The sequence below is a fragment of the Candoia aspera genome, chromosome 12, assembly GCF_035149785.1.
Source record: "Candoia aspera isolate rCanAsp1 chromosome 12, rCanAsp1.hap2, whole genome shotgun sequence".
NCBI lineage: Eukaryota > Metazoa > Chordata > Lepidosauria > Squamata > Boidae > Candoia > Candoia aspera.
The window spans coordinates 14492276-14504635 of record NC_086164.1 but is presented as its reverse complement, the minus strand read 5'-3'; the positions used below and the strand labels follow the sequence as shown (position 1 = coordinate 14504635).

Sequence of the window (12360 nt, the reverse complement as noted above, 5' to 3'; positions counted from 1 at the left end):
CTCCCAGTCTCTCTTTTCTACTCTCAGTATTGAAATGTTTCTCCTGAGTTTCTATGGTTGGAAAGGATGGTTGCATCATCAGCATTAATGTGGACCTCAGCTCCACTGAGTGGTGCTTTGCCTGGTGCAAGGGCAGAGTTCACATGCTTTAAAAACAAGGTTATGTGCCAGGATGAATGACATTATCTTAATTGCAGAATTGGCTTAATTTTTTTAGAACTGAAATAATTAGCTAGTTTGAGTATTGCTAGCATCCCCAAATTATTATGCCTCTTCTGCGTCAATGCAGTATTCCTGCTCAGTGTGAGAAGAAAAGGGCAGTTGTGTTCCATTATCAATAAGCAACGTTTCACAGTGCAGGAGACAAGGGAGACACAGTGCTGTTAGTGCAATTAACAATTCAGAATAAATCTCAGTATGGTGGTTGAGGAAGAAGTAACCCATTGACACCTACTATCTGGATTAGGCTACCCCCTTCCTATTCATATTAGTCTAAATCAGAGAACTTGAATAAAGTATATTCATTTTAGCACATCTGTGTTCTCATCACTTACATTATAAAAGGATTTTGATTCAACACATCATTGCATTTCTGGATGACAATGTAATGTTGCCAAGGTAATGTTTTCAGCTGTGATTGTCATTGTCATCTTGGAATGTAAGAGTTTCCAAAACAGCAGGCTTGTGTATGCCACACTCATTGGCCAAAGTTGCATGTAAGTCACAGTATGATCATTTTGTTTGGAGCTTACCATGGATACTATATCTATCCATTTCTGGACTACAGTTACATGGAAACTAGACTATTGTGGGATTTTTCAAGAAAGGTTTGAAAAATACCTGACTCACCATTATGTGCAACCAAGGACTCAGTGAAGTTAGGATTATATTTCCCAATACTAAAAATAGTTAAAAAGTGGAACAGAGAGATGAAGGTCCCCCTTCTTTGGATCTGTTGAAGTGTGGGCTAGACAACTTGGTTAGAGGGTTATACTCAGTGGTGTCAATGGCTCTTTCTAACTCTGAGTCTATAAAAGATCCTACAGAAATCACTACTAATCTTCAATCATACAGACTGAGAATTGCACGCTGCTGGCTATAAATGCTTGGAAGAAAACACTGGGTGTTTAATCTTTTTGTCAATCATAATAATATTGACAGTTGAATATCACTTCTCATTTTTTATTGTTCAGTCATAATGACTTTTGTATTGTGGCATTTTTATTGATGAGCTGTAGCAAGTTTGCATGGTTGACCCTGTTTCCTTCCTGTTTTTCAGGTGATGGTGGATATGCTAAAGATGCAAAGCTGAAAGCTCCATCTTCCCTCGCGGTATCTCCTGACGGCACTTTGTACATTGCTGACCTTGGGAACATCCGCATCCGTGCTGTCAGTCGGAATAAGGCTCATCTCAATGATGCCAATATTTATGAGATTGCATCTCCAGCGGATCAGGAACTGTATCAGTTCACTAGCAATGGGACTCACTTGCACACACTCAATCTGATTACAAGAGACTTCATGTATAATTTCACATACAATGGGGAAGGTGAACTTGGCATCATTACCAGCAACAATGGCAACTCAGTACATATTCGCAGGGATGCCAGTGGCTTACCGCTCTGGATAGTGATGCCTGGAGGTCAGGTATACTGGTTGACCATCAGTAGCAATGGTATTCTCAAAAGGGTTTATGCTCAGGGCTACAATTTAGCCCTAATGACATATCCTGGCACCACTGGACTTCTAGCAACCAAAAGCAATGAGTATGGATGGACAACAGTTTACGAGTAAGTGACCCTTAAACTTTTTTTTTTTACCAAACCTTGAAAAACAACTGCTTAGCTTATAAACTGGAATTATTTCCCCTCATTTCTCCTGCCAAAAATCCACCTTGTCCATAGTACTCCATGATTTGCAAGGTGTACGATGTCACCAGTGTATTAATTCAGAGACCTTAAAAAACACTGACTGAGTTTACACATCACATTAAACCTTGAACAAGAATTCATCCATTCAGAAAGTTGATTTGATCTGGGCTCCTGAATCCAGCTTTCAAAATTATTTGGGAAAGATGTGTTATGCAAAGGTCCATCACATTGCTGAACTGGAGCCAAACCTTTCAGATTAATTTGGAAGCTTCCAAATTGTTCTAAAGGTTTGATTTGAAGGAGGGAGTCAAACAAATGGCCTTTGAATCAAGTCTTGTAGTTGAATATTTGCATAGGCGTAAGGGTGTATCTGTGTTGTGCAAGACCATAGAAGGTGCATCAAGTGGGAGTTAGGTTAAAGATAATGGAGCATGGGTCCTCCCACTAGTTGCAAGCTAGATCTACTCACCAAGGGGCTTAGAAGAAGAGTATTGCATGAGAAAGGTGACCCAGATCCAGGGAAGTCCTTCCTTTGCTGCGGGGAGGCGGTGGGGGGTGCTTCCTATATCAGAAAGGGACTCATTTCATATATTTTAATGATCCACTAAATCTCCATATACAACAGCTCACGTCTTCTCTAGTTACCACTTTATTCTTTCCAATCCAATACTCCATTGGAAAGGAATTACATCAAGGGGCTTGAGATGCTGGTTGTTTGTCCATCTGTGTGACCACATGCCAAAAACTGAGCAAAACAGGACCAGATTTAGGGGGTGAGGGCAGAGAAAACCAGCAAAACAAGGATCGATTCAAAACTGGCCCGATTTAGGCCAGGAGCTGCAGAGGAAAAACCATTCCCCCCACACATCCCAATGGAATAGGCAGTTGGGCAGGAGTGCTGGATACTGAAGACTGTTCCATTCTTCCATTCTTTGCTTCCATCCAAGCAAAGCTTGTTTACCCCACCCTGTGCTTCCCAGTGTGCACACACACCCAAACACACATCCAGAGGCAATGCATTCATTGTGTTGGCGATCACTCATAGCCGAGTAAGATTGTCTTCCAGGATTAAAAGCTTAATGGTGGATCCATAAGTGGCTGTAAAGGCCAATTCTGGATCCACACAACCTCCCACAGTGAGGGCATAAGTTTCCAGGTGGAAGACGGTCACGGTGAGGATTTGCTTGACATGCCTTCCTCTTGGCTCACTTCTCCTTTTCACCCTGTCCTTGTGCTTCTTCAAAGTCCGTAGCGCCTTTAATAAGGGCTGACCTCCAGTCTAACGCTCATGAGTTAGGACTTCCCAGTTCTCAGTGCTGATCTTAAACTTTTTAAAATTAGCTTTGAGAACATCTTTGAATCTCTTTGGCTGTAAGACACCTTCTATGCCAATACTGGTTAAGGGCTTGGAAAGAAAATTGGAAGCCTTTCTCAGCAAACCTTCCCTGCCTTGTTTTTCTTTCCAGAACGCACCCCCTGGCTTGCCCTGTGGCTAAGGTCCTTTTTATCTGCACTGAAGCTACGCTGGTTTCACATGTGTTCATCCATTGCATTGTGGGGGTTTGTTTTGTTTTGTTTTGTTTTTTGGCATTAATCTGCAAATGGTTCCTAATAAAAATACATGAACGTATACTGCTGAATATACATTTAAATTCAGTTTTTAAATGAGCTTTCCCTCTAAGGTTTGGCTCAAGCATGTTTCTAAAGTTAAACCATAATGTGGTTTGTTTGGTTTTGGCTTACTGCATTGGCTGGCCATTGTGATTTATAAGCTGTATTTATGGATTGGCACAGTGTGAAAATTCAAGTAATTTTGATTCATTCAGTGAACCATAATTAAACAAGCTAGGGACTATTGTGACACGTGAACCAGGTTACAGTACATGTTCTGTGCCTGCAGGCCTAATGAAAATAACTCAAGTTTATCTCAGGTTATTTGTTAATTTATTTATAAGATTTATGTGGCCCCTGTCAGCTGTCTATCAGGGAATGCAATTGTTATTTACGTATGTATGTATTATTTATGTATAAGATTTATATGGATACCCATTTTAGATAACGTAATCCATGGCAGTTCACAACACACACACACAAATAGAATATAAAAGTCTAAAAAGACCCGTATCTGTCAAAACCATTTTTCCTGACTGTTTACAACCCATCAGGTTCTTCTCGTGGATATAAGAGGTAGGATCAAACTAAAATAGCAAAATCAATGGGAGATATCAGCTTGGTTACAAAATGGCAGATTAATTTATGACTTGTGCTTCACTTTTTATTTTAAAATCTTGCCCTCGAGGTGCAAGTTGACCAGGAATCATTGTTCAGTTTTTTAAAGAGCAATATATTAGCTGACAGAACCTTGGAAATGATCAGTCCAAAGCTATCCACTGAGATCTGTGGCTGAGGCTGAACTTAGGTGTTGCTCGCCATATTCCAATAACTTAACCCAGCTTCTGAACCTGGGTACCCTTCACATGTGTGGACCAAATCTCACATTTCCCCAGCCAGCAGCTGAGGAACTGAAGTCTCTGTGGCAGACAAGGATACTCAGGTTGGGGAAGGCTGGCTTAACCCCTCCACCAGCTTGTCCCTTTGTATTTTTATCCTTTTCATAAATAGATGAGCAACCATCCAACCTCACTTCTTCTGCCCTCTTCTTCTGGGTAGTGCTGTTGTAACCTGGGCCCAGAAAGAGAGGGTAAGTGGATAGACCAGTGTTTCTCAACTTTGGCAACTTAAGATGTGTGGACTTCAACTCCCAGAATTCTCTAGCCAGCCATGCTGGCTGGAGAATTCTAGGAGTTGAAGTCCACACGTCTTAAAGTTTCCAAGATTGAGAAACCCTGGGATAGACAATAGAGATAGTGGCAAGCAGATGGGCAGACTCAGACCTGGCATTATGGTTTGCAGTGATTGGGTACCTGCCAGGGGCAACACCAATAGGGTTTGGGCCCAGTAATGATCATGTGACCTACTTCTTTTCTTCCTTAATGTCTCTGTCCATGAACCTGTGTGCAAGAACAGTGAAAGAACAAGGGAAACAAAGCAGCCCCTGAGCTTGCCTTGGGCCCCTGTATCAAGCACGAGTGTGTTCGTGACTCAAGTCAGGTGACGATCACGTTAGAGCATCTTGTTACACAGCAGGAAATTTTCCTGTCCAAAGAAATAAGAAAGAATCTCCTGCAGAACATTTTGCCCAAGAGTGCCTTAAAATGTGGAAGTGATGTTACATAAACAGTGCTACAGACTTGGTGGTTTCATTAGCAATGATCTGATCTTAAAAAAAAAAAAGAGAGAGAATGACTGAGAGTGGTTTTGTCTGGTGCAGAAAGAGTGCAGATTGACAAGCAGGTGGGATATGTTCTGGCTGGTCTGTATCACAAAGCCCAGGTATATACTTAACTATTGATTCCAGCCGGTTACAATCTGGTAGGGCAAGGAAAATGTTCTGCTGAGTAGGAGGCTTAGGAACACTACCTTATCTTTCAAGCTAGAGAGCACCTCAGGAATTTTGTTGGTATACCATGGGCCCCATCACAAGATATCTGTCATGGTAAATATGGCCTGTCCTAAAACAAACCTTTATTTGAAGAAAAGATGCTCTGTTTCATCCTATCCCCTGATTCCCAGGATGCTCTGTCTATCTTGATGGCTTGTCTTGATCCTTTCCTAAGTCAGTGGACACGTTTTCCAATACAACTCTAACCTGCTGCTGCTAGTTGGTGTTATGTTCTCAAGATGTCCCAGGGGCCCACATGGACCCACAAACATCCTTGTAAACCAGTGGTACAAAATGTGTCTTGCGGGCTTCATGTGGTTCCCCAGAACCCTTCTAGGTGAAATGAGGCCAAACATTGACCTTTCTAATGCATTGGGATGGAGGTGAGTTTTAAGAGGTGACATAAGTACCTTAAGCCTTGCAGATGCCTAAGGCATCCGTTTCACCCATTAAAACATCCAAATCTCCAAAAACAAAGCCCAGCCCAAACTGTTCTTGTTCCCAACATGCCAGGGCTGAAAATTTCCTTGAACCAATCAAAGTTGCCCACCTTTCTTGAAAGCAAAGAGGTCATTTTGCAACGTGGTCCACTTCCCTTTTAGGTTATTTCTCTGTTGAGATCATCCTCAAGGTCAAGTGGGATGGAGAATTGTGAGCCAAAGGAGAGGTCTGAGAGCCTTTAAGTACTCAAAGGCACAGCTTTGACAGCCTATGACTCAAAGGGGGTCATCGCTTCATGGAGAAAGGAGCCCAGAGTTGGGAAGGGAATTGCACAGAATTGCATACTCTGCTTTCTGCCCTTGTAATCAAGGTATCAGCTACTGGTAGACAAGCAAATGCATGCATCCCCAGTGAAAAAAGCAGTTTTGGCAGCCTGGCTTTAAACCAAAAGAATAGAAAAAAACCTGAACAGCTGGAAATGGACAGCTGGATTTCCCATTAGGAGGCACAGAAGAGCTGTCATCGCTTCTCACTGGTGCTGTGCAGCCTTGGCTAGAGGACATAAACTATAGCAATGGCACACACTAGATATGCAGATCTGATGCTCCTGCAATACTGCAATTCATAAACCTGGACACTGCTGCATCTGGGGCATCATCTGAAACCCTCAACATGTCTCATAGCATTTTGGAATTTGAGCCATTCAAGGCAGAAAATGTTAAACAGGGCAGGGAAAAGAGCCTCTTTTATTTGTTCCAGAAGCTCCATTTCCTTTTGATTGCCCTTTCTCCTGGTACAGAGTGACCTCTTGTGGTATCTGTGTTAGGTTGCATCGAACTCACGCTCAAGCACCAACGCTTACTGTGTGGTTGCTTCGCAGCTTCCAATAAATTCGCTGTCATTTTTTAAAAATTATTTTTATGATTGCTGCCTCCCCAGTGAGTTAACCAAGGTGGCTTATAGAACAAGGCATAAAAAGTGCCAATAAAATCTTGAAGTTGCAACAGGGGTGTGTTAAAGCTACATAAAATGAATTAGCTCACAATGAGAAAGGGCTCTCTGAAAATCTTAAGCTACAGTTCTATATACCTTTAATCTAATAAGGCCCCTTGAATTCCATGGATCTTACTTATGAATAGAGATGCATCGGTGTATTGTTAATGAATTAATACTGTGTCCAGTTGTAGGCATCACAAGCTAAAAAGGGCATCAAGCAACTGGAGCAAGTCCAGAGAGCTACCAGGGTAATGAAGGGATTAGAAACTGTGAGGAATGATTAAAGGATCTGTGTCTTTTTAGTCTGCAGAAAAGAAGATGGAGGGGAAGAGGATAGAAGTCTTCAAATATCTCAAAGGGCTGTCATAGAAGGGAGTGGGCTTGTTTTCTGTCATTCTCGAGGGTAGGACAAGGGGTTAAAACTACAGGGAAGTAGATTCACGTTTGATAATAGGAGGATGTTCCTGGCTGTAAGATGATTCAACCAGTGGAACAGGCTGCTTCATAAAATGGTAGGCTTCCTTTGCTGGTGGTCTTCAGATCAAGGCTGGACAGCCATACTTTAGCAGACCCTGCATCAAGCAGGTGGTTGGACTAGATGACCTGTGAGATCCCTTCCAAATCTGTGATTCCATAATTAATGAAACAGAAGTGGACAAGAAAAGAGGTTCTGTAAGACATCTCCCGGGAATTGGGGAATTCTTTTATAAGGATGAGGGGCAGATCTGTGTAATGGTTAAGGCACCAGGCTAGAAACTGGGAGACTGTGAGTTCTGGTCCTGCTTTAGGCACAAAGCCAGCTGGGTGACCTTGGGCCAGTCACTCCCTCTCAGCCCTAGGCAGAAGGCAATGGCAAACTGCTTCTGAAAACCTTGCCAAGAAAACTGCAGGGATTTGTCCAGGCAGTTGCCTGGAGTCAACACTGGTTTGAAGGCACCCCCCCACAAAAAAATTATATGGATAGACAACTTGCTCCAGGTGACTTCATTATTTTTAATTAAAAGAATATTTCTTTTTCAATTACTTTCAAGTAATTTTTTTTTTTAAAAAAAGAAGAAGAGATAGAATGCTGGTGTATTGCAAAGCTACAGCTTCTAACATCATAATGATTACCAAGTGGGCCCCTGGGCCCCCCTAGACTCATAAGCATCTAAGGAAAAAAAAATGGTGAATAAGTAGCTTTCTCTAGAAAGGGGTCCATTGGCCAGAAAGAAATATAAAGTTAAGCTATGTTGCTAGGGAGCACACCGGAGCTAGAAATCCCCTTGTTTTCCAGAAACAGTTGTTTTGCAGTTGGCTACATCAGCTGTGAAAAGCCTCCATAGGGTAACCATTGTCAGATTGCCCTGGGAATGCAGAGTGACTTCTTAATCACCATAAAGATTAGCCATTCTACATATAAAACACATTTTGACCCTGCTCTTCAGCCAAAATAGGATCCCAAAGCAGCTTGTAATGCGTTTTGGAAAGCAAAAGACTTTTTGATTGCAGGCAGCAGGCAGCTGAAAACAGCAGGTGAGTGTAAATGCTGTGAGTTTACTCCAGGGCTAGCCAATCAGTACTCTCTCGATAGCTAGAGAAAGAATGGGTTGCTCTTGAGTGAAATTATCATTGGATGTCTTTCAAAAAAAGAAGCAGTGCTGATTTATACCAGGATCTTATCAAAATATATCTTTCTCTGGTCATTGAAGACAATAAAATGTTGTGGAGTCCTTGGTACCCCCTGAGCTTGGTTGTTTGCTTGTAGACGTTTCATTGCCAACTAGGCAACATCTTCAGTGCTCTGAATATTCTCTTCTATTGATAATAAAATGTTGATGTGATTTGGGTGCACCTCCCTGCAACTGAAACAGAACCCTTCCTTCCTTCTTTCTGTCTTTCTTTCTATGTCAGTGTACTGCATTTTATATTCCATTTGTCTGTGCTCTTTTTATTTTCCTAGGTATGATTCTGATGGTCATTTAACCAACGCAACCTTCCCCACTGGGGAAGTCAGCAGTTTCCACAGTGATATTGAAAAACTGATGAGAATAGAAATTGATGCTTCAAATAGGGAAAATGTGATTACAGCAACTAACTTTTCAGCTACCTCAACTATTTATACTTTAAAACAAGGTAGGCAAAATGCATCCTGGTTGTTGTTTTTTCCATGTTTGATCTCATAGTTTTAACATCCCCTGAATATATTTTGCAAAGCCCTGCACCAAAGCGTTGCAGCTCATTATATTATTTCCCACAAGTTACTCAAAAGATCTGATCAAGCAAGTTCAAAATAATAAGATGACAGCTATAAGAATTCCTGAGATCAGAAGTTGTTTTTCTTTAAACACAGCATAATCTGGTCAATGCTGATCAACTTATTCTCTGCAGTGGGAAAGATTTAACCAAGTTGTGTATCACTAAAACTGGCCTCCTTATTACAGAATTGGAAACTAACTGTGGTGACACCATTTTTAAAACAAGAGACATACAGTGTTAACAGACCATCAGCCTAAAGTTTGTTCCAGATAAAGTTTGGTAGGCTATAGGGCAGCTCTGATATAATACTGAATGCCACAAACTAACTTGATACCAAAACCAGAGATTATTTTAGCTTAGTGCATTTGTTGAAGCCAACCCATACTGGATAATTCAATAAACCATGTTTAAACAAATCTTGGCTTAGCACATGAACCAGTCCATTGTAACTGCTTTGGTGTTGATTCCTTTGCACTTTCTGTTATGAAATATACCTCTACAGTTGTCAGACCCCACACAGCTGGCAAGATCCAGGAAGCAAGGATCACATAAACTTCGGTGAAATGTCTTTAATGCTAGACTAGGGAATTTCCAAGCCTGCCTGCCTTGCTTGTTTTATTTATTTGCTTATTTATTATTTATTTATGGGATTTGTCTACTGCCATAGGACTCTTGGTGGCTACATAATTTACATATAAAACCCAATGTAAGTCACTGTAATAATTAATTAGAACAGTAATGTAATTAAGACTCAGTTTAAATTAATGCTAAAAGTAATAAGTTAAATGTCTTGAATGTAGCACCACTGGTTATAATTAATCCCTGAAGCCTTCTGGAACAGCCATGTTTCACCATCCTTGCCTCAGGGAGCAACCATTGCAAAGAAGTGGAGCTGCTTCAGAGAATGCCTACCACTGTGCTTCCTCCTCCCATACCTTCTGATAGATGGGGACTCTTAACTAGCTGGTACTTCCTAGTTGTTTGAGTAGGACAGGGGGAAACTGTTGTAGAAAGGCAGTTCCTAAGATATCAGGTCCTGAGTCTTTTGCAGGTAGTGACCAACATCTTGAATTGCACTCAGAAACCTACTTATAACCAGTTCAGCTCCTGCAGCAAAGGTGTAACGTGGCAGTATCATGACTAACCACCGAGCATGCCTCCTAATGCATTTCTGGACTAGCTGAAATTCCTGGGTGGTCTTCAAGCACAGCCCCATGTACAGCAAGTTACAGGAATTTGTTTCAGAGATGAGAGTAAGGAAGATGACCTTGATGGAACTATGCAAGAACCATTACCAAGGCAAAAGGGGCTGAAACACTTTTTTAAGTCCAGAGCAACAAGACAGCATATTGGTGATGCCTCATCTTAATCTGGCAGATCATCTTTCCCAAGTTATGTAGATTTGAATAGGATAGGGCAAGGATTGAAGCCAGAGACATTCCATACCAAAGATTTTTGACCACTATGGACACCAATAAGATGTGTGTGTGTGTTTTGGATGTAAGAGTGATGTGGCTGCGACATCTAGACATCTATCACTTGTCAGAACCCACAATCAAGAAGTTGTTAGATCTGTTGATTGTGTTCTCTGCCATTGAAGCAATGTGTGTCAAGCTCCGGATGAAAGGGGGAAAGCTGCTGAGTGAGAAGGAATCCAAGGTCGTGCCAGCCAGCCAGCCAGCCAGCCAGGACTGGAATGCTGGACTGTTAAGGGAAAAGTGGGGACGGAATGTGGAGGAGGTTTTGACATGCCTATATGTCCTTTATCAGGTAGCTGTGTGAGAACTTTTCTAGTCGTGGCTTTTTGCTTTAATCTGTACACATCAATAAATCTGAAATCTGAATTTCTTCTGGATGCGTGAGTCAGAATTGTATTGAGTCAACTGTGTCAGAACTTTACAATCTCCCCCATTGATTGCCAGGGTGGATTCAGCTGATCTGGCTGTCTAGGTGGGTGTCCCTTCCTCCCTTGCCACTCCACATGCATCCCTCCTTTGCTGGAAGGGGATGACCGTCCCAGATAGGAGTGTACCGATCTTCAGTCAAGGGTATATGATAGCTGCACTCCTGCTTGGACCTCCAAACAATCTCAAGGTCCATTTGTCGGAGAATGGTAGGGTAGGGTGTGTGTGTTTTAATGATGAATCTCAATACCACGTGGAGGCTGGCAGATTGGACTTACTGTGATCCACGTTTCACTACAAGTAGCAATACCCTGCAGCTATTATAATGTTATAATAGGTGCGTTTAGCTATTTAAGAAAACAGTGACATAGCTTTTATTTCCGCTGCACATAAAAGTCAGAGATTTCGGGGGGGGGGGGGTTACTCTCAAAGGCAGAAAGATTTCCAGATGCTACAGAAAGCATTATTTTATTACAACCCCATGCATTTCAAACACAAATATTTCCTTGGGGCTTGGAATATAAAGAGAAAAAACAATAAACAGAAAAAGACAGAAAACAATATAGAAGTTAGATGCTCTTTTATTTGGGGGGGGGGAAATGTTTTACAGTAATTATTCTACAATTCAGCTCAGCTCTGTCATGCTAACCAATTTCAGTCACATAATAAAATTAAGAACAAATTCAGCATATCATCCATATGCTAATAAACGCCATTGCCGTTGGGGGAAAAAGTCCACTGAATAAAATGTAAGCAAATGCCCAGTTATAGGCAAGCAACTCAGTATTGATCTTTTTAAAAAAAAAAAAAACTTGTTTACCAGATCCAAACATTAATAACTATACTATGTTTTTCCAAAAGTTCTCACACGCATTTTCTCCAGACAAGAGACAGGGCGAGTTTTAAATGCTGTGGAAGCTTCCAGCCTTCGGGTGCTGCTTCTAATGAGCCAGACTGTGAATTTTAAAAAGCTATGTTTGAAGCAGGGATGCAGAATTATTTGCTGAAATACATCTCCCTGCACTTCAGGGTGCAGTTGCTGAAGGGTTACAGTTCCCCATCCTGAGCTAAAAAAATACAGTTGGCACCTTAGCAGCAATTCTAGAGTACAGATTATTTTTTACAGCTGGGGATGGCAATTTATTTCCTCTTTAAGACCATAAGTTTCTTTTTCAACTTCCCACTCTAAGCAAAATTATTTAATGGGTATTCCTTGTTTGCAAAAAAATAAGTGCAGATGTTTGATACCGTGCTCGTTACATTAAAGAGTACTGTTATACTGTATTGTCATTCTATTATGGTCCATCTGAGCTTATATACTAAGTTTTGTGGGGGCGTGTACAATGGAATCCATGTGGGGAGATCAAAATCTCTAATATGGCAGGTACAGTGTCAAGTCCAAGCCCTG

At 41.4% G+C, this 12360-nt stretch overlaps 1 protein-coding gene across 1 annotated transcript in view; it reads left to right on the top strand.

Moving 5' to 3' along the window:
• TENM1 (teneurin transmembrane protein 1) overlaps positions 1–12360 on the top strand; it is a 273477-nt gene that overhangs the window by 248150 nt on the left and 12967 nt on the right. Inside the window, exons 23-24 of the mRNA XM_063313466.1 lie at positions 1280–1790; positions 8753–8925. Of these exons, the coding sequence (XP_063169536.1) occupies positions 1280–1790; positions 8753–8925 (684 nt within the window). The remainder of the gene's footprint in view (positions 1–1279; positions 1791–8752; positions 8926–12360) is intronic.